This window comes from Malaya genurostris, chromosome 2, assembly GCF_030247185.1.
Source record: "Malaya genurostris strain Urasoe2022 chromosome 2, Malgen_1.1, whole genome shotgun sequence".
Taxonomy (NCBI): Eukaryota; Metazoa; Arthropoda; class Insecta; order Diptera; family Culicidae; genus Malaya; species Malaya genurostris.
In genome coordinates this window covers 349631487-349654093 of record NC_080571.1, presented here as the reverse complement: position 1 = coordinate 349654093, position 22607 = coordinate 349631487, and the positions used below count along the sequence as shown (strand labels likewise).

General features: G+C 36.8%; 1 protein-coding gene across 1 annotated transcript; it reads right to left on the bottom strand.

Annotated features, from left to right (window-relative positions):
* Positions 1-10445: 10445 nt before the first annotated feature.
* Positions 10446-19238, bottom strand: LOC131432097 (uncharacterized). The gene is made up of 2 exons (XM_058598171.1): positions 19092-19238; positions 10446-19014 (listed from the first exon to the last, which is right to left on the bottom strand). Exon 2 carries the CDS (start codon positions 18989-18991, stop codon positions 13634-13636), a length of 5358 nt encoding a protein of 1785 aa, XP_058454154.1. The 5' UTR covers positions 18992-19014; positions 19092-19238; the 3' UTR covers positions 10446-13633.
* Between the last annotated feature and the right edge of the window lie 3369 nt (positions 19239-22607).

Here is a 22607-nt window from a genome sequence, read left to right as displayed (position 1 = left end):
CAGCGGTAATGTTGCGAGGCGGTTTTTTGAAGGAAGAGAAATAGTTGCTAAAATTACAGGACTGAATCATGATTTATTGGAAAGATTTTATGTTATACTATCACTAATTAACAGCAAAATGGAGATCGATGTGGTGTCTTTCGGAATATATACGAACAGTACACATGAGCTATACAACAAGTTGTATGGTTGGTACGCTTTGTCACCAACTGTACACAAATTACTCGTGCATGGAGTGGCTATTGTACAATATGCAATTCTTCCAATTGGAATGTTCTCAGAAGAAGCAGCAGAAACGAGAAACAAATGCATTCGAAGATTTAGGGAAAATAATACACGAAAATTCAACAGGCAGGTCAATTTAGAAGATCTGTTCTTAAGGCTTCTAATGACTTCCGATCCCATCATTTCCCTGAAAAACAAAACAAACAAAAATACTAACAAAGTTTTCCTTCCAGAAAATACACGGCATCTAATATTGTAATATAATACCCGTTAATATACATACTGTTCCAATTAATTTTACTAAGTAGTTTTGGAAAATCCCCTTCCTTTCCATGGCCACTTATAAGAAACACTTGGAAATTTATTTGTTGGCGCTTTTCACCATGTAATTGCATATAAATGAAATGAAATTTAGGAGATTTCTCTGAGATCCCCATTGAAACTGAGTGTGACAAACACAAACACTTTTGATTGGTATATGATATTCGGCTCTATGGACCTCTGTTCAAAAATCAGTTTTCACAGTGATTGTAAATCTTTTCTTTATGAGAAAGATAAAAAGTTTAAAAGGTACATCTTATTATACGTACGACAAATGTCCAAAGAATAGATTGTAAATATTTGTCATGAAATATCCTTTTTCTAACACTCCTTAGTATATTACTATTCTAGATGTTATATGATAAAGTACAAAAATACTTGCACGGAATTTTGATTTAAATGAGATAGAAAAATAACTGTTTTCCAATTTTTTCTCATATTATATAAAAATGTATAAGCTATCACATGCAATCAAAAATTTTTTTTTCGGATTGCGCCATTTTTGGAAACCGTTATTTAAAAAAGGCGTATTTTTTTGTTAAAATCTTTCATAACTATTGAACCAGGTAGTATAAAAAAAATCTTCTTCCACCAAAAGTTGCGCCTTTTTAGGCTCCTGAATTTCTTAGAACATGACTTTATTGAGAAAATTCAAATGAAAAAGTTATTGAATAAAAACTGTTTTTTTAAGAAGCACCCTAACTTAGGATATGTAAACCGTTCTAATGTAAAAACGGTTAAAGATACACAACCAATATCTTCGACAAAGTTGCCTTAAATTGATTATTCTAAATTTTTGTGGAAGGATGCATTGTTCTATCTTATCCAGATTTTGAAATAATTTTTTAATTTATAGTTTGCTTTAGGACCACCTTATGGCCGAAAAACGCAGTTTATTAAGTGCAACTAATGTGCCGAAGACTTCAAATCTCTAAAACCAATAATAAAAGCGTAAACAATTGTTTCCTGCTAATTTTGCTTCCTGGACCACTGTGCATTGTCAGTCAACAATGGTCTCGGTACGGTAGAATCGATATCTGATAGTAGCATTGGTCAAAGAACTTCTAACGTCTGCATTCCATATGCTCAAATATCGTCATTAGACTGTACTGCGGAATCGGACACGGGGGATTCTCACTCTTACACATCTGCATCGACCGATTCAAAATACTCCTGTTATAGAAATATTCAGAGAAACAACATCCAGAACAAAATCGATTGGTATTCTATCGGTAAATTCAAATCTAACTTATACTCAATTAGGCATTGCATGACTTATATATTATTTCATATTAATTTATAGTGTGCAAATGTGGTCATCAAGCAGCTATTGAGTTATTGATAAAAAAATATACAAAATTGGTGGAACAAAATAAAAAATTGAAGACTAAGCAGTAAACTTATTGGTCAGCCACGAACTACAATATTCACCGAAATAGCAGGATATCCCGATCAGAATAAACTTCGCATGTTTTCCGATGCCGCAAACAAAAGTGATTACATATTTGTAAAGCTGCTTATGCTTCATTTGTGGCCCGATGGTTTGCAAAATCGGACGGTGACGGGACGCGCTTCTAACAACCCTCTAGGTAGAAGCCGGCAAGAAAAGTCAACTTCTTTTTGTCCGGAATCTAGCTATAAGCGTATCGCTCTCGAGTCTGAAAAAGTTGAATATATATCAAGTAATTTATAATGAGCTTTTATATAACTATTCAGATATGTAAAAATTACATATATTTTCAGATCGTCTTCTTGAACACCGTTTATTCATGGGAGATGCTCCGTCGATTGCGAAGAGAAACGCAGATGAATGCTGTCGACTGATGGCGAGAGTCATATCATACTACGGCAAAAAACGTTATTTCCAGAAACCCCTCACTTTATCAATCGTTTTCTGTTTTGATTTCCTTTCACTGAATATGTAACTGACACAATTGGATTCCGTGTCTTTTTATTTTATATGATAAAAACATGCTCCGGAATAAAATATTAACATTAACTTATTTTTCTTTTAAAGGAATATATATATATATATATATATATATATATATATATATATATATATATATATATATATATATATATATATATATATATATATATATATATATATATATATATATATATATATATATATATATATTGATTATGATATATTTTTTTTGTATCATATGACACCCTGTTAGGTTGAATAATTCTCAGGAATAGATTTTGTTACATTTTTTGATATTTTAACTATTAACGAGCCCAAGTTTATAACAGTGGTTTAGTTCTTCTCTGTTGATCGGGTTTCCATTCCTATGCAGCCATGACTCTCCTTCTGGACTGATTTGGCATCATGTCACTACGCGAAAGATGTTTTGGAATGGGAATAAAGTCCAGGTTGTACTGAAATAGGCGAATTCACCTAACTGCCCTGAGTTGCGACCTATCGAGCGGTATTGGGCCTTCGTGAAGAAATAACTCTCTCAATATAATCAACAAGCTATAGAACTATAAAAAAAAATTCGAAAATCTTAGACGTCGATGACAAATGAATCTGCATAGACCCAAAGGGCTGGAGTAAGTTCAGAAATCTGTTGATTGTAGGTCTTATATTCATAAAAAAATGAGAAAGAAGAACAAAAACTGCCATTAAATAAACAATAGTTCGAGAACCACTGCTTCAAAGCATTGTATTATTTGTGTGCAAACTATTCCAGTCACTGATTCAACGTTTCTGTTCACGGATCAGGTTTAATTGAATTGTTTCAAACCCGTTGAAAATGACAATACGGGATAAAATGCAATTACCGTAAGTCGAGAGGTGAACCTGAACATCTCAGCTCGCCTTCGAATCGACCGGAGCTTCGGAGGTCAGTCAATTGCACAACCATCTCCGTAACCAGCATCTGCTTCTCCTCCTCTTCCTCTTCCTCCTCCTCCTCCTCCTTACCACATTAGAGTTGACGTTCGTTTGCCGAGGCATGTTTGATATGCGATGGATATGCCGCTGTTCCATCTCCCACAGGAGTCAACGTGATGTGATGTAATGACGTGATCCTGCCATGTAGTTCGATGCCGGAAGCCCCGGGCACAGCAACAACAACGACAACGCCAACAACGAGGACGATGACGACTATTTGTTACTGCTGGATGACTGTTGTTGTTTTTGGTTGATTCGGTAGTACATCAGGCTCTGTCTTCCTGGGTATGAATGTGTGTGTGTATGCGAGCTTATAATGTGGTAATATAAATGCATTTACTTTATTCAAATTAACCCGCCTTGGTTCAGCCATGGGAGAGTGGCAGCAGTGCAGTTGCTATTTGGTATGTGGGTGTGATAGTTTTACGACATCTAACCAGCTATTAGTGATGCAAAGATGCAAATTATACACGAGCCACCCGACAGTTTTGTGCTGCTTGATGTCAAAGTGAAAGAGAGAAAGTGAAGTGAAACCAACTTCGGTCCTTTTGTGTCCTTTCCCTCTGATGTTCGGTGATGTAAGTCGGTCTGGGTAAATTGAGATTGCAAGCATAAGACACTGTTTATCGTATGCTGTATTGTTTATCTTCCAGTGTTTTGCTACCTCGAGAAGTTTTGAGGAAAATTTATGGAAACTTTGGGAAGTGATAACAATGCGAACACTGGCATATTTTGAATTCAAGCCGGCATAGTTCGTCATGTGCATGTGGCAGAACGTTTTGCTAGCGGAGCTATGCTTCGATTAACATATCAAAGCAATTTACGAAAAGTTTGTTCCTGTGGGAGTGCGATTTTAAGGTTTTCAATTACGTGCCCGGGTGTGAGAATTTCTCACTCATATCCAGATGCGCAAGAAAGCAGTTTCTCACAGCCATCATAACCCTTTAGCACCTCCTGAAGTGCAATGAGAACAGTTCGGTTCCGTAAGCGACCGTAACTGAGTATTCAAATATTGCGAAACATGTGCTTTTCTAATTTTTGGTGTTATCTGCTTCGAAAGTTATCTACTGGCGATAAAAGTTTTTCGTCTCAGTAGGCCGAATATCATTCATTGATCGTGCGTCTTCATTGACGCATGTAACAACCGTGCGTTATCTTCGCAGTAGGCGTAGATTTTAAGCTTCCTGTCTAAAAATGTTGACCGTTGAATGGCTTAATGGAATGAATTTTTCGCTACGTTTACAATTAGGGTAATACCTCTCATTTACGAAAATCATTAGTTTGGATGAGATCGTCACTATAACAGCAGTATTGAACAATTACTGCAAATCGCTTGGCTTCCCAGGATACGACCGAATGCTGCATGATGAGCTTCAAATCCGCGGCTTCGATGTCGTAGCACTGCACGAACTTTGTTGGACGGGACAGAAGGTGTGGAAAAGTGGGCATCGAGCGGCTACCTTCTACCAGAGCTGTGGCACAACCAACGTTCTAGGAACGGGATTCGTAGTGTTGGGCAAGATGCGCCAGCGCGTGATTGGGTGATAGAATGAGCGTATTGAAGATCAAGGGCCGGTTATTCAATTACAGCATCATCAACGTGCACTGCCCACATGAGACAAGACCCGATGACGAGAACGCGCAGCTGGAACGAACCTACGACAGCTGTCCACGGCGGGATGTAAAACTCATCATCGGCGACATGAATGCTCAGGTAGGCCGGAAGGCAATGTACAGGCCCGTGATCGGGCTGGAGAGCCTGCACGCGGTAACAAACGAAAACGGCCAACGATGCGTGAACTTTGCAGCCTCCCGAGGAATGGTAGTTCGAAGCACCTTCTTCCCCCGCAAAGATATCCACAAAGCCACCAGTACCTTGTTGCAGATTGTATGCGCTCAAAACTATCGACGGTGCTCAGTTCTCGTCGCACAGGAACGCCGGGATTCAATCTCAAGCAGCTACGTAGCATTCGTACTGCAGAGGAATACGCGCAACAACTGGAGCTAGTGCTACCAACGGAAGAGTAGCTTGGCGCGGCGGCTCTTGAAGACGTCTGGTCCGCCGTAAGTATCACTGCTGCAACCGTACTAGGTTCGAGGTAATCGAATCGAGGCAATGACTGGTTTGACGGCGAATGTCTGCAGTTGGTCGAAGAGAAGAATGCAGCAAGGGTGAGGATGCTGCAACACCGCACTAGAGCGAACGATACAGACAGGCACGGAACAGACAGAACACTGTTTTCCGAAGAAAAAAGCGCCACCAGGAAGACCAAGATCGCGAAGCCATACACGGAAGTTCTATGAAAAGGCGAACCGCTCACGTAGAGGCTACACGCCACAGGCCGAAATGTGCAGAGATACCAGTGGTAACCTTTTCACGAACGAACGTGAGGTGATCGACAAGTGGAAGCAGTACTATGATGAGCATCTGAATGGCGAAGCACAAGATACAGAGAACGGTACAGGAATCAATCTGGGTGCACGCTCAGCCGTCGACAGATTCCCAGCCCCTGATCTGTCGGAGATAAGTGAGAAGATCGGCAAGCTGAGGAACAACAAAGCCGCGGGCAATGACCAGTTGCCAGGCGAGCTGCTCAAACATGGAGGAGAGGCACTGGCTAGAGCGCTGCACTGGATGATTTCTAAGATTTGGGAGGAGGAAATTCTCCCCGCAGGAATGGATGGATGGAGTGGTATGTCCCGTCTACAAAAAGATTGTTGCAATTACCGCGCAAACACATTGCTCAACGCCGCCTACAAGGTACTCTCCCAAATCCTTTGCCGTCGTCTATCAGCAATAGCGACTCCAGAAGTGTCGTGAATACAACATACACACGCATCACCTATTCATTGACTTCAAAGCGGTATACGACACAATCGATCGAGCACAGCTATGGCAGATAATGCACGAATACGGTTTCCCGGATAAACTGACGCGATTGGTCAAAGCAACGATGGATAAAGTGATGTGCTACGTCCGAGTATCTGGGATGCTCTCGAGTCCCTTCGAATCTCGGAAAGGGCTACGTCAAGGTGATGGAATTTCTTGTATCTTGTTCAATATTGCCTTGGAAGGTGTGATTTGAAGAGCGAGAATCGACACGAGTGGCACGATCTTCCGAAAGTCCGTACAACTTTTTGGCTTCGCTGACGATATTGATATTGTGACACGTAACCTTGAGAAGATGACGGAAACCTACATCGGACTGAAAGCTGAAGCTAGGCGTATCGGACTGGCCATAAATGCGTCGAAAACAAAATACATGAGAGGAAGAGGCTCTGGAGAAGAAACACTACGCCTCCCACCACGAATATTGATAGACGGTGACGATATCGAGGTGGTTGACGAGTTCGTGTATTCGGGCTCACTGGTGACCGCCGATAATGACACCAGCAGAGAAATTCATAGACGTATTTTGGCAGGGAATCGTGCGTACTTTGGACTCTCCGATCGAGAAAAGTACGCCAACGCACGAAAGCGACCGTCTACAAAACGCTCATTGGACCGGTTGTTCTCTATGGCCACGAGACCTGGACTATGTTGGCAGAGGACCAACGCGCTCTCAGTGTTTTTGAAAGAAAGGTACTGACGACCATCTATGGCGGAGTGCAGATGGAAGACGGAACGTGGAGACGGCGTATGAATCACGAATTGCAACAGCTGCTAGGAGAACCACCCATCGTACGGACAGCTAAAATCAGACGTCTACGATGGGCTGGGCATGTCCTAAGGATGTCGGACGACAGCCCAGTGAAAATGGTTCTTGAATCTAATCCGACTGGTACAAGAAGAAGAGGAGCGCAGCGAGCAAGGTGGATCGATCAAGTGGAGGGTGATCTCAGAAGAAGTTAGTTTTGATGAAAGAAGAATCGGCATAGATATTCCTTCGATAGAGCAGCTGAACAAAAAGAAATTACTATAGTACATTATATATTACAATTACTATCCAGGGTTGATCAAGAAAATTTCTTTTTTTTTGTGTACAAGAGAATTATGTTCTCACTATCAATCAATTTGATTGTAAATAAAAATTTTATTTTGAATGATCGTGGAAATTTATTTTAAAAACATTTCTACTTTATCCAAATTTAACTTTTCTGTTTTGTTTGCTTAGTTGATTGTATTGTGAAATCGTTTGGAAAGGTAATAACGGTTTTCAAGAGTAATATAATTTGCATTCGAATGGAAACGGAAAAGTCATGTATCTCACAGCAAACGGATATCGTTTTCTAGGAAATTTCTAGGAAATTGATACTACTCATCTCAACTTTAAAGTTATCTTACATATTACTTATAATAATAAACCATTGTATTTTTTATTTGACTAACCAATTCCACTGCGGAAACAATTGATTCTCAGTCGGAACTATTGGGTTCAATACAATTTATTGTATTTTGAAGACAAAATTTATTTTTCACTGTGCAATATGTTTTTCGTATGTTTGTTCCTGCTGCCAAATGATTTTCCGAAAATTTGTTGAGGGGAAAAATTGAGTTTTTGATTGTTACGATATTGTTAACACTTCATTGTAAAAAGTTTGTGTACTACTCATTGAATACACTGATGAAAATAAACACGACAACTTAACCGTCTCCAGCGTAGTTCACACAGAACATAGAAATGTCCACTTATGTTCTATGGAAAAGCTTCAATGAATTTGTAATAATAAATCTTATGCTTTTTCTGCAACATTGTCTCAGGTGTCTTAGTGGTACATGTGAAAACCTTGTTTGTCATCTTAAAGCTAAAGCAGAGTGCCTTATTAAATATATTATTTTTTACTATCATGTTGTGGGAAGGTAAGTTTCTTGAGACATTATCAATCAATCAACCAATTGTCTTTCACTTATTTTAATCAAGGGCGAGAAGGGCGAAGAAATTTAGAGTTTGATTTGCATACATACGATCAGTGTTACGACATGTTTTACAGTTCGGAATTTATTTCAAAGAAAAATAGCACGCTCGGTAATATCTGGTGTAATTAGTGTAAGTTGATTTACATAAACTCGGCAATAAATCAATGTTATGAACCGTTTTATCAACAGCAAAAATACGATCTACCTTGAAAAGCAGATCCAAACTTGAAAAATCTGTCGAAATTGCAATGGTTCGAAGCAAAGCCTTCCTGATGACTCGAATGATAGTGTTGATCGTATCTTATTATATTAATTATAATTATAATAACACGTATGCGAAAATAAACAAAATTAAAATTTGAACAAATATATTTTTACTTTTGTTAAATAAATGATTTTTTCTTCAGTGTTATTTTGTAACTTCCTATCTCAATATTTTTTTAAGTACAAAGCACTTGCTAATTCAATGAAAGTATTTGTTAAAAAATCTAAATCAAATAGAAAAAAAAACAAACTGCAGCTTCGACCAATTCTATTCAATAAATTAAATAACGTAGGACTACCTCCGAGTTGTGAAAGAAATATTTGTTATGCAATTTTCCTAATCATTGTTCCAAATAGATAACTTCCACCGTTTGTCTTCAAAGTATTCATGAAAGGCAATGAAATATCTACTTGTAAGTGGAAAAAAAATAAACCCCCATTGCGGAAAGAGTCCATGAACTGGATCGGAATGATCCAATCGACTAGTTTGGTACTTCTTTAGAGGCATAAGGATGCATCCAAACTCTTGAAAAGTCCTATCTAAAAAGTGGCAGCTAAAATGCGCATATAATTTTGTTGCATCATCAAACGACATCGTTTTTAAAATTGACTGCAAATTCAATTTGTATTAAGGAATAGGATTGAGGCAACATGGAAATAATCGACATTGACTCAATTTTTGAATATTTAAAAAATTATCTTACTTATATTGGCTATACAACCTGTTGAAGCAGGTAAGCAATGATATTTGTTGTATGTGTCGAAAATTGGTTCAAATTCAATAAATTATAACGAATTAAATGTAAATCAAGTTTGAAAATGTACTTACTGTTTTGCTCCTTCAATCAAGCCTAGTTTTCCTACGTGAAATTGGCGTTTATTTAACAAACGAGTCCCTTTAAACATTACTTGAACATCTGTTCTCTGTGATTCTTCAACTATGACAGTTTTTTTAATTGTATCATCAGAGATCTAATGCCCCGTTTACACTTCTGCTGGCTGCCAGTGTACTGCCCTCTTAGGAAAAAACGTTCAACTGTGGTCCAATGATCCAAAGTATTAGACCAACGAAGGACCACCGTTGAACGTTTTTTTCCTAAGAGGGCAGTACACTGGCAACCAGCAATAGTGTAAACGCTACATAAATGAAAAATAAAGTCGATCGCAGCAGGCGTGCGCGACGGGCGCGAAAATTTTTTGCTCCGTCAAAATTTCTCGGAAATTAACTTTCGCTCGTTTTGTGGAAAATATAATAAGTGAAGTCAGTATGATTGTATATTAGTGGTGATTTAAGCGAAGTTTCAATTCCTTACCTCTGTTTAAAGTTGGTGAGTGCAGGAAACTAGTGATTATGAAGAATGGACTCTGGATTTGTCAGGAATGGTGTGGTCGGTGAGATTTTTCTAATTTTGAAGAATAACTTTCCCTCGATTTTGCGATTTGATTTGTTCCTGATAAGACGTAGAGCCGCTGTGACCGTGTTTTAGGTTTCGTTAGAGTCTGAAGGGTGAATTTGAGAAAGAACTTGTGAGGGTGGAAACCGCGAAAAATATCCGGCCAGTTTTGTTAACAGTATTTGCGGGTCTTTTTCTAATCAGTTTTTCTCGTTGGATTCTGATAAAAGCCTAAACAATTTTGCATCTTTTATTCCTATGAACGATCCGGTTGTTGAGATGTTCAGCCTGAGTAGCAATTATATCAATTCCCAATACTATACTGATTATTCAAACAGAAGAAAACAAGACAATAGTAGTGTAACGCAATCAGAGGAATTCGTTTATGAGCGACTACAGCAAACAGTTTCGTGAATAAACAGGTAACATTTTATTATTCATCATACATCTATATGTTACATTTTTCTTAATCTATTATTTTCCTATACTTTCTGCTACAAATTACATAAATATGATCAGAAAGAATCGCACAACATAAGAATATATTTTTTTCCTTGGTAGGCAAACCAGTAAAGTGTTCAATAATCACATATTTCCATTCATTCTTACCTATGATTGATCGTGTATATAATGCAAATCCTAAAGGCACATCCTGTCTAAAATTCAGTGTAGAAATGCTATTTCGAATTACTATTTGAGGATATTTGTAGAGTTTTTAGTTTGAACGTCACTGCCGGTTTATTGGCACCTATCGTCTGACATAAAATAAAGAAAATGGTGCATTCGAGACTCAGATAATCTAAACTCAAGGTGTAAAATACAAAAGTGTAGTACAAACATCAACATGTAGTGAATCATCTACGCATGATTATTGTGTTGATAAGAAGTTTTGGATGTCCTATTTACAGAAAATTACATTTTTTTCACAGGTCATCACAAATATTACTACAATATCATTAATGACGAGATAGGTATCAGTCGTTGTTGCACGCATCAGATTAATTGTTCAGCATTTTTAACAGTAACTTGCGTTACTTTTTTCATACTTGACCGAAATCAATAAAAATCAAACTCAACTGCTCTTTAGAGTGCTTTGTTTTCATGCCCATTTCAAGCGGAGGTCGAGCATCTCGAAGCGACTAAGTCAAAATAGAGTAACGATACTCTCATTCATCTCAGCTACACTAGTCACCCCACATACTAAAACCATTCATTAGAGTGAGATCTGTTATATCTGTTCGATGAATTGGTACAAAGGGTGACATGAAAATTGGTGCATTCGCTTCGAATTTTTCTGTAATATTGCTTCTTAGAGCAGAGGCGAGGATATTTTTATCGATTTTACCACAATTCGTTGATTGGGTATTGACTAATTCACAAAATAACGAGGTTATTCGACCAATGTAATGACCCTTGGTATAAAAACCCAGCATGGAATTCTGTGAAGTTTCGTCTAGAGGATCGTATAGGTGATCCGAATGGCAAACATACAAGATGCAAAGGAAAGTCTTGGTATTATATTCCTTATGTAGAATTTTACAATTCCGTTCTATTCATTGATTACTACAAGAAGCTTCAAATTTAATATCGGTGTTGTGTCAAAATAGATGGATTGAAGCAGGACGATGCGCTCTCCGATTTGTTGTTTGATGTAGCGCTCGAAGGTACAATACGAAGATCATCAATGAGTGCCCCATGCTCTTTGGTTTTGCGAATGACGTTGATAGCATTGTTGTATGTAAAAAGAAAGAAGCTGCGTTAAAAATGCTGACCATAAACTCTACCAAGACGAAGTACTTGGCGACTGATACGTAACGAGACACTCCAAACGGTGTCGGATCCAACGGACTCAGTCACCAGCTAAAATCTCGTAGTTTGCAGACTCACAAGGTCATGATACAAGGTTGTTTTTGAAGGTTTACTACATGACCAAAATATGGATGAATTTAGACATTGGGGTAGAGGAATAATTTGGATACACCATTTATCAAGCTAAACTTATAACGACAAATTCTCATTTGAATATAAATGGTTATAAATCCAATGATTGGCGATGTCAATTCAAACGTTCGTTCGTTTGGTTAGCAGTGGTTGAATTGTAAATCACTAAATTTATAGGATATACGTTAAAATCCAGGAAAAACATTTTTTTCTTACTCTTGTTAGTTGCTGTTAGAACTTCGTTTGATGTTAGATTTTTTTCTTTTTGTAGCGGAATCGGTCAATCCACCAGGTTATTCACGTTGAATCTACAAACAAGAAATCGAATCATCATACTCATTTCAATACAATGAAAACTAGTTGTGATCCTTTCAAAAATTCTTTGTACGTAATCTAGCCTCACTGTATAATATATTCAATAGCATGATCAATCATTGTACAAATCATGAATTCAACATATTTTACTGGTGGCAAATGTCTATGAACAAAATTATGATTACTTTTTACTCGGACACGAGAAACAAATAATTTCGATTGTTCTTGCTATTGTCGTTCGACGAGGGATGTTTAATAAACGAAATTTCTATCGTCAAAATCATTTTCTTATACACATGCAAAAAGTCAAGTCTCGAGACCTCTTCAACTTTACAAAAATTGTCATTTGAACAAACCCAAAATTTTTCGAAACAAACCGACATTTAACGACATATATTTTCAACAGGTACAAAGTTTAACATCTATTGAGAAGATTAAAATTGAGTTGCAATTTAACCAAAATTATTAATACGAATTTAAGATTCAACCACGGTTTTAGAGAATCATTTGCATACCTTGAAATCCTAGCAAGAAGGAATTGCTTATCTGTAATAAAAATCATAAAAAATTATTTTGCTATTGTGACAGCCTTTTTGTATTCAACGTCACATCAAACATCAAACAAAAGCTATCGAAAATTCTTGAATAAATAAAAGGGAAGCATTCGTGGATTCCTTTTTATGGTGATGAAAAAATAAATTCATATCACGGTGAATTGCAAAAACTCGTAACATATCGTTTCAAAATTTTCAAGCCTTCGAATCATTTGTATCCGATTATAATAAAAAACTTGATTCAATTGTTCTCGCTATTGCCGTCAAGTCTCGAGACCTCTCGAACTTTACAAAAATTGTCATTTGAACAAATCCAAAATTTTTCGAAACAAACCGACATTTAACGACATCTACTTTCAATTTTAGTTGTAATAAAGTTCATAAAAATTCATTTTGCATTTTGTGACAGAAACTAAATAACCAATCGTGGTTCATCGATTTTACAGGCTTACTGGAACTGGGTGATGAAATATGCTTCTTGTGTTCAACGTCACATCAAACGTCAATTTTTTCCTTCTTTCAGTCCGAAAGTTATCGAAAATTCGGGAATAAATAAAAAAGGAAGCATTCGCGGATATCTTTCCATGGCTTCCACTTATTTACATGTCAACTGGTGAAGAAGTAAATATTAATCACGATGAATTTCAAAGACTCGTGAGATATCGTTTCAACATTTCCAAGCCTTCGAATCATTTGTAGCCGATTACATTAAAAAACTTGAATGTTTTCAGTGATTTCCCGACAAAAAGAAAACGTTTCCATACGCGACATCCGACAATTCTGTTCAAAAGATATTATATAGGATTATAGTTATTTTGCCAACAAAATTCACAGGATTGCGGTATAAAACTAGTTTTCACGTGTTTTGAAGGTTTGCGGATTCAGGCCAAATTTTTTTTAATAGCGTATTTGCTATAGTTTTAGGATCGTGAAAAACCATAGAACGTACCTCATTGCAAAATTCTTCACGTTTTTCTACATCGAAGTTCTTCAGTGTTTCTGTCAGTCCACATTGATTAAACAATTCGATCAACTTATTGGCAATGTTTTCATCGGTCTCATCATAATACATGTAAGAGAAGAATTTGATATATCTGCTAAAATGCCAGGGGCTCTTATCGAATTCGGCATATCGCAAAGGAGTGCGTCCGTCTTTATCTGGGGTGTTCATCATTTTAGATGCCTGCTCATGTTTAAGAAATATTTCGACTACAATCCAAATTCTTCCAAGAAAAGCGTAGTGAAGAGGGATTCTACCATCTTCATCCTTTGCCATTACCGATGCACCGTGTTCAATAAGAATGTTCAGAATCTCGTAATTATCATAGAATGCGGCAAAATGTAAAGCAGTTCGTCCATTTTCATCCGAAGTACGCAACATTTCTGTTGCTTGTTCATGTTTTAGCAATATTTCGACAACCTTCTTAGCTTTCTTTTCAATGGCAATATGAAGAGGGATTTCACCAAATTCATTTTTTGCCATTACCGATGCACCACGTTCAATTAGAATGTTCACGAGCTCGTATTTTTTATAGTATGCGGCCAAATGTAAACCATTTCCTTCACTTTCATCCGAAGTGAGCAACATTTCTGTTGCTTGTTCATGTTCTAGCAATATTTCAATAACCTTTTTAGCGTTCGTTTCAATGGCGATATGAAGAGGGATTCTACCATCTTCATCCTTTGCCATTACCGATGCACCGTGTTCAATAAGAATGTTCAGAATCTCGTAATTATCATAGATTGCGGCCAAATGTAAAGCAGTTCGTTCATATTTACCCGAAGTACGCAACATTTCTGTTGTTTGTTCATGTTTTAGCAATATTTCGACAACCTTCTTAGCTTTCTTTTCAATGGCAATATGAAGAGGGATTCTACCATATTTATCCTTTGCCATTACCGATGCACCGTGTTCAATAAGAATGTTCACAATCTCGTAATTACCATAGAATATGGCCAAATTTAAAGCAGTTTGTCCAAAGAAATCCGAAGTGCGCAACATTTTTGTTGCTTGTTTGTGTTTTAGCAATATTTCGATTACCTTCTTAGCTTCATTTTCAATGGCGATATGAAGAGGAATTTTACCATTTGTATCCTTTGCCATTACCGATGCACCGCGTTCAATAAGAAGATTCACGAGCTCGCAATTATCAGATTCTGCGGCCAAATGTAAAGCAGTTTGTCCCCATCTATTCGAAGTGCGCAACATTTCCGTTGCTTGTTCATGTTTTAGCAATATTTCGATTACCTTCTTAGCGTTCTTTTCAACGGCGATATGAAGAGGGATTCTACCATCGTTATCCTGTGCCATAATCGGAAAGCCTCTTTGAATAAGCATGTCCACACACTCGGGGTTATTAAAGAATGCAGCCGAATGTAAAGCAGTAAAATGTCGATTGTAGACCTTTTCTGGATCAACTACGTATTCTAGTAGCAGCTCTATACATTCCTTTGTTACTGGATTTCCTAATAAAATGGCAATACTAAAGGCATAACTATCGAGTTTAGCTCCTCCCTCGAACAAGACTCTCATATTTTGTAGCAATCGTTTAATTATTTCATGTGCCGAATCATTGTTTTCATTTATCAAAAACTTCAACGATTTTTTTCTATTAGTATTATGAGAAATAACGGCATTTGAAATAATTCTTTTTGCCAGTGTAAAATTTTTCAATGCTATAAGTGTAATATATTCACCCATGTAAGTAGACTCATCATTACCAATAGCTTTCTGGATATTTTCAGGGATTCCTCGGTCTAAAAACAATTGGGCGCATTCATTAGACCGCCGAAGTATTTCAGACATTGAAATCGTTCCTATGATGGCTGATTTGTCCAGAAGAAGCTTGACAATTTTGGCGTCACCAAGTTTCAAAGCTATATCTAGTGCAGTTTCCCTGTTTGCATTTCTAGAATTTATTAATGCATTTTGATTCAACATCAAATTAACGAATTCAGCACTACCAACCACAGCAGCAGCATGTAATGGTAGGTCGTTAGGGTCTTTTGCCGTAAAGTTATCTGAAGAGAGGTTGAAGTGGTCTGGGATAAATTTCCTTATTCCACAGTACCATCGATCGCAGTTCGACATTGTACAAATCAGTTCTTTGTACCACTTAAACGGATAAGGACACACCAACGAAAACATTTGCAGTAATTTATCCAGAATCTGCTCATTTTCTATTGCATATGAAATCAAGATTTTCCGAACGAAGGGGTAGTGCTTTAACACAATTAGGTATAAATCATAAATATCTGCTATTTGCTGATCTTCGTATTTAAAGTCGTCAATTTTAAAGTATTTATCATTTCTGTAGAAATTCTGTTTCATAGTTTCGAAGCTCATACGACGCAGACACTCACCCAAACACTTTGCAGCAAAGAATTCAGCTATCGTGGCATGGATGAAGTGCGGAATTCCATTCGAATATTTTGGCATAATTAGAGAGTCTACCCGATCTGCTTGTTTCTCCAGTGATGTGCGTTCTTGCTCGTCACTTTCAATCAAGTGCATCGCTTCTTTCCCAATTAAACTCATGAGACCGAGGTAGTTATGGAGCTTAACGTAACTTACATATAAAAGATTTTCTTTATCCAATAAACTATCGCCCAATTCATGTTTTACTCTATGCTGCCGTTTGAATGAATGGTATGTAAAATTTTCGAATAGTTCCACAAAGTCCAAGTTTTCTGGATCAAGGGATTGCAAAGAAGTGTTTTCATTCGGTTTGCGTAGTTCATTCACATATGGTTTATAGATTTTGGCTAGCATGTTGATAATTAAAGGAGTGCCAGCAGTATTTGTTAGGGTCCTCATCGGTTTGCTTTCGATCAGTTTCTCAACAAATGCATTTGTAGGATCAAGACTATCCGAAACATCGAGAAGGTATTTCAAAAGGACTATTTGGTCACTCTCGCTGATCGGTTGCAAGTCAAATGTCTTCATCTCAATGGACTTTTCCAAAACTTCCTGTTGGTGGGATCGTGTACTGATAAAAATCCGCGCTTTTTCAAGCATACGAAATAATGAAATAGCTTTCTCCATTACTTTCATAGGAAGTTCGTCGAAACCATCGAAAAAGATGGTAATTTTGCGTTCTGTTTCCTGTAGCCATTTCGAAAATAGTTTTCGTTCAAAGTTAGATTCTATCGACAGAATTTCACAGAGCAGATTAATTTCGTCTTCTAAATTCGTTAGTTCGTTTGGCTCTTCTAGTTTTTTAGCACAATCAGACAATCGAACAAATAAGATCCAATTGGTAGGGTGCAACTTCTTTGCATCTTGAGCTAATTTCATCCAAAGGGTAGTTTTCCCCATACCTGGTAATGAGGACAGCAGAATCGTGTTAAATTGGAAAGAATGATTGAGAAAATCCTTTTCGCTATAGCTTTTCGTAGCTTGTCGAATCATCGAATAATATTCACTACTAGGCGTCATATTACTTATAATTTGTGTGATATAACAATCAAGTTTCAATTCAGGTAAAGCAACTCCAATTTCAATACGTTTTTCTTGTATCAACTTTTCTACTATTTCGTCACTTATGAGAGTACGAAGATTTTCAGTCGGAAGTAGTTCATGCAAAGTAAGTTCAACACCTTGAAATGACACTGATTTGTGTGAAAGTTTCTCTTGACTATCTTTGCTCAACAGTTTCATGTTATCTTTTGAATTTTCAATCGAATAAAAAGGTTTATTTCTGAAGAAATTTTTGGCGCGATCCTCAGTGGAGGTTAAAAAAATAAGTTTGATTTTATTGCTTATCGAATCTGATTGGAAAAACTCATATGAAATCTTAGATTCTGGACAATTATCATCCAGTAGAACATAAACATCCGAATTCGAGTTCTTGAAACTATTTATTTCTTTCTCAAAGTGACGCAAGTCTGTTAGTTTCAAATAGTGATAGTTGAGTTTATGGTCTTGAAAAATCTGATACACTTTAAGACAGGTTAGAAACCCTTCTTCGGTACTTTTATATACAACCATAGGAAAATTAGAGTCAATCAAATTTCCTAGAGGACTGCAACTTGCAAATTTGATGCGAAAGTTTTCCATCTCGTATTTAAAAAAGTTTGTCGGATTCTCCAGCTTCAAATCAGCAATGGTAAAAAGGACTTTCGCTGAAAGTTCTGTAAATTTAGTTATCTTTAGAAAATCACAAAAATCATTTTCCTTGCAGTCCAACCAACTGTAAATAATTTTGCGCAGATCTACAAACATCATTTTGGCGTACAAATCATCTGAGACAGAGCCCTGCATCCCCTTGAAATTTTCAGTAATTTGAAATTCAAGAGCTTCGTAGTTTGGCTGATTGGAAGCAATGATACATTTTTCAAGAAACTTCTCAACATATTTTTGTTCAAAATATCGAAATCTACTCTTTGATTGTTTTTTAGAAGTTAGCGCATCAATCAGTTGCTTATTTGTACTCATCATAGTTTGCATTGTGTCTCCATTCGATACAACCTCATATAGTTTCATTTCTGCAGGGTTCAAATTTTCTTTTTTCTTGAATCTATCACTAAACCGAACCTCACCATTTTTAACAAAAAGCACTTGATTGTCTAATTCAGCGTTGTACTTTTTAATTAAATCGGTTTTAATCTTTTCATTGCTATCTCTAAAGGCATTTTCTATCTCTTTTACTAAATCGTTGAAATCTTTGTTGCTAAAATCTAATAAAGTCATTATGCGTTCGTCGGTATTTTGTACCTTAAGAAACTCTCCGCTGCCTCCTAGCAATTTCAGAGCACTTGTAGTTTGGATACCAGCTTCGACGAACCACTCTGAACTGTCATTAAGTTTTACATTCGTGTAGATCACAAAATCAAGGTTCCCACCATTGAACTTACTGTTGTTCATAATGTCATAAAACGATTGCAAATATTTGTACATCGAAAACTCTCCCTTTACCTTCTCGTCTTCCCTCACCGGGAAAAAAAGTTTCTCGTTGATTTCCGAAGACTGCTTGTATTTGGCTTGGACGAACAAATAATTTTGAGTTTTACCTTCATCTGTTTCCCATGACAAAACTGCATCGTCGAATTTTTCGGCATCTTCCCATTCGGTTGCTAAACGGAAATTTTTGAAACTTTCATCACGAGCAGCTCCTTGGTACATCAGCATCAGTAAGTGCACCTGGAACGAGTCACCGTGGCGAGCTCCTCCCAGTGTACCGGTCTTCTTATATTTTGTGTTTTCTTCGGCCATTTTACAACTTTATTCCGATGCAGCTAAAAGGATAGCATTCGTTCAAAGTTAAAATCACGATTCAACAGAAAATCGATTATAAAATTCACTGATGACTCACTGCTAATATCAGCTACTACGAACAAGTTCGTTTAATTTCACTCGCGTTTGAATTGCAGTTTTCTTTTCTAAAGCCTGATTCTGTGTGTTTTCTAAAATACTCAAATAACACTTGGTCAAACTTAAAAACCAAACCAGTTAAAAGTGAACTGAAATAAACGTCTTTATTCACCACGAACTGAATCAATAATGGTGATAATATTTGGAAGAAAATGCTGTTATCCTAAAAGCTGACCGGTTGATATCAAAATGATAAGTATGGTTTAAAAACGGGATTAACACTTGCGCTCGGATGAGAAGTAATTATAATCGCATGTTCTTAGAATTATTTGTTATCGAAATGAAGTAAGCCACCATAATACGGGCTACTAAAAAATCACATGCGCAGTTAGATTGTGCCAACCTTTGACGTTACACTTTTAAACTATTGTCAATATCACTGTGCAAAGTTCACCACTACTTTATTTCTTTATTCATTTTGGTATAAGTAAAAGTACAGCTGCGTCATACATCTATTCGATGATCTCAGCTAGGTAGCAAAAGGCGTCAAAAAACCAAATCTCAAATCAGCGTCTGATGGCAAAGTGGAAGTGAAGATAAACATGTGATGTGGTGTGTGTTGATTTTCCGTCGGATGTATTTCCATAAAGATAGGACTATAATTGAATGCTGTGGTGGCCAAGTAAAGCAAAGCATGCTTGGTTCTTCTAGTCAAATAGGTTGTCTCTTTATGTGTTTTCGTATGCAGAGTAGTTCAATTGGCAAAACAATGTCCCCGGTTAGGAGTTATCTACGGATTCGACTACCGTCTCTGCGGTAACATTTTTGCGGTTTTTTATTACATATTTGCATTCACATGTTATTATTCCAATCTGTTTACCTCTTTTGACACAGCTAAAACTCACGAAAACTCTTTTAAATCCAACTAATGGTGTAATGCTGCCTTGCTCATATCATTCATATTTCATATACCACAGCGAGATTATTCAATGCACTGTAATTGAAAAAAGTTCGGGTGCCGCTTCCAAAGATTTCTCATTCCGGGGATCGGGAGGACCCAAAACAAACAATATTGCTGATGATTGCTTATGTATCCAATTCTCGGTACGCTTCCAATTACTTTGTAGATTTTTAAGCATCAGATCCTCAAGTTTTAAGTTGTTATTATTTTATTCAGGTGGCGTAAGATGAAATTGAATCAAACGCCAGGTGTTTCACCTCCCATGGACTGCGCGAGTCGCAATCGTTAGCTCGTTTAAATTATCGGAAGCATTCCGGTGGGGAAGGTTAAAGTAAAAACAACACGAATGTAAATTTAATCTACATTAATACAATGGAGGGTGGGAGAGGACGGGTCTCGTACCAAAAACTGATGAACGCCAGAAACGAAGGAAACGCATGGTACTTTTCAAACAATGTAACAACACCACTAAACAGCTCAAACTGAAATTCCTAGATTCCTATTACCTTCGCAAATTTCATTTGAATTCAAACCTTACTCAGCTTCGTTCACAACTTCTGTCAAATTCTACCATTTGACAGCAGTTGGGATCAGTTGAACTCCAAGCAAAAAACGTACCAAGCCACTTTTCTTCGGTAACAGTAGGCGGCGGAAAACGTCCCCGGAGAGTAGAAAAAAAGCGCAGTATGAATTAATCCGAAATAGGGCAACGGCTCCCTATTTCATCTGAGCTCCTATTTCCATCTCATCCCTTCACCTCATAACTTTGAACATGAATAATATTTTACAACCTACCGGAAGCAAACTGTGAAATGTTTTAAAATGATTTGAAAAGCTATTGTCACACTTTCCTATTGAAAGAAATGGTTTTAAATTCTTCGGTGATCGTTTTTTTCAAATAAAATAAACTCACTTTTCAATTTAGGACACACTTTCGTCTCAAGATTTACAATTCGTCATGTTTCTGAATATCTACTAATCGATTCGTCTCAAAACATGATCACTATTTCGCACAATTACACTAGCATTGAATGCTGGATGACTTCATAATTAGTTATGTTCACTGGCCACTTGTTTAGTTAACGATTAAAAACTTCAAAATTTACCCGACAAGCAATAAAAGTCTTCAAAAATATGAGATGAAAGTTTTTCACTTCGTTCACTTGATTGCGCTTTGTTTTCATCTCATTTGGTTTCGCAAAGTTGCCAAGTTATCTCATAATGTTACAAAACAAAAATTGTTTATCTTCTTCAAATTATCATCAAAAAGTATGTTTTTGGTATCCGTGACATTAGTTTAATTGTATTATTGATATTAATATTTCAATAAAACTGTTTTTGCTTCGAATATTACCAGAAAGAACGTGTTAAATACTAATGAAATAATCATTGTGGCAAATCTAGTAGCACTGGTTTCATTCCGCTATACGCTGTGAAGTGTGTGTGTGTTTCATCGGCTGTGCACAGAGATGCCAGGTATTTTCATAGAAAATATTTATTACTTTGCATAGAAAGTCTATATCTGTTCTATCTGTTTTCACTAATAAAATGATGTTAAAAGATAGTTCTTTAGATCTCCGTAAGTCATTGCCCCATTAATTAGATAATTCAACGAGTAAATTTTTTACCAATAATAATAATGTGGAAAAATCCTGGTGGGTACGGTTGTATCGTTTGAGTTGTATATCTGGCAGCGGTAAGGCAGTCGGTCACCAGAATGTCTGCAAGCCATATTTTTCCAGCTGGCAGCGTTTTGTCAGCCATCTTGGCAGCTATGCGAATGCGGGTGAGAGTGTAATAGTGGAATATTTTGTTTTGATTGCTGTTGCCATTGCTAATTTATAGGATGAATAAAAGATCAACGATAGGATGGATAAAAATCCATTGAGATGAAATTAGGAGCAGAGTAGTGGAAACATCATTAGTGTTTTTAGCTGTTTTGTAAATATTAGTTGAATTTTCAAGAAATGTGAATCAATTTTCAACGTGGAGCAAGGTGAATGAAGCAGTAATATGAAATAGTTACAGTGATTTTAGTGGCTAAATCGGGGTTTGAAGGCGACGTCCTTACAAATGAGATGAAATAGGGAGCCCTTACCCTACATTTCAAGGCGTCGGAATATTGGCGTCCCATGTTTTAGAACAAATCAGAACATATGTCTTCAAAACAGTTTCAGCAGTCATGACACCATAAGATTGAAAGTAAGTTATTTCTATTATGCAGTTACCGCAAAAGAAGTATAAAGACAAAATCTATCAGTCTTTCCAAGATGCCTTCGAAGTATCGAGAAGAATGAAAATAATTTGCGGATATCTGCAGCTTCTATTGTGTTTCGATGCACAACTCAAAATATTTCGAATGGTTTCTAACTTATTTTTCACTGAAAATCTTTGTGAAATATGTTCCAGTGTACAACGAAAAAGCATTCCTAGATGCTGGGGAGCATAACAAAAACAATTTCACGTAAGTAGAAAAAAATAGAGGTTTTGAAGACCTTCTACATATTGGATCAAGAGAGAAGCTTCCAGAGTTTTACCAGCTGACAACAGTGCATT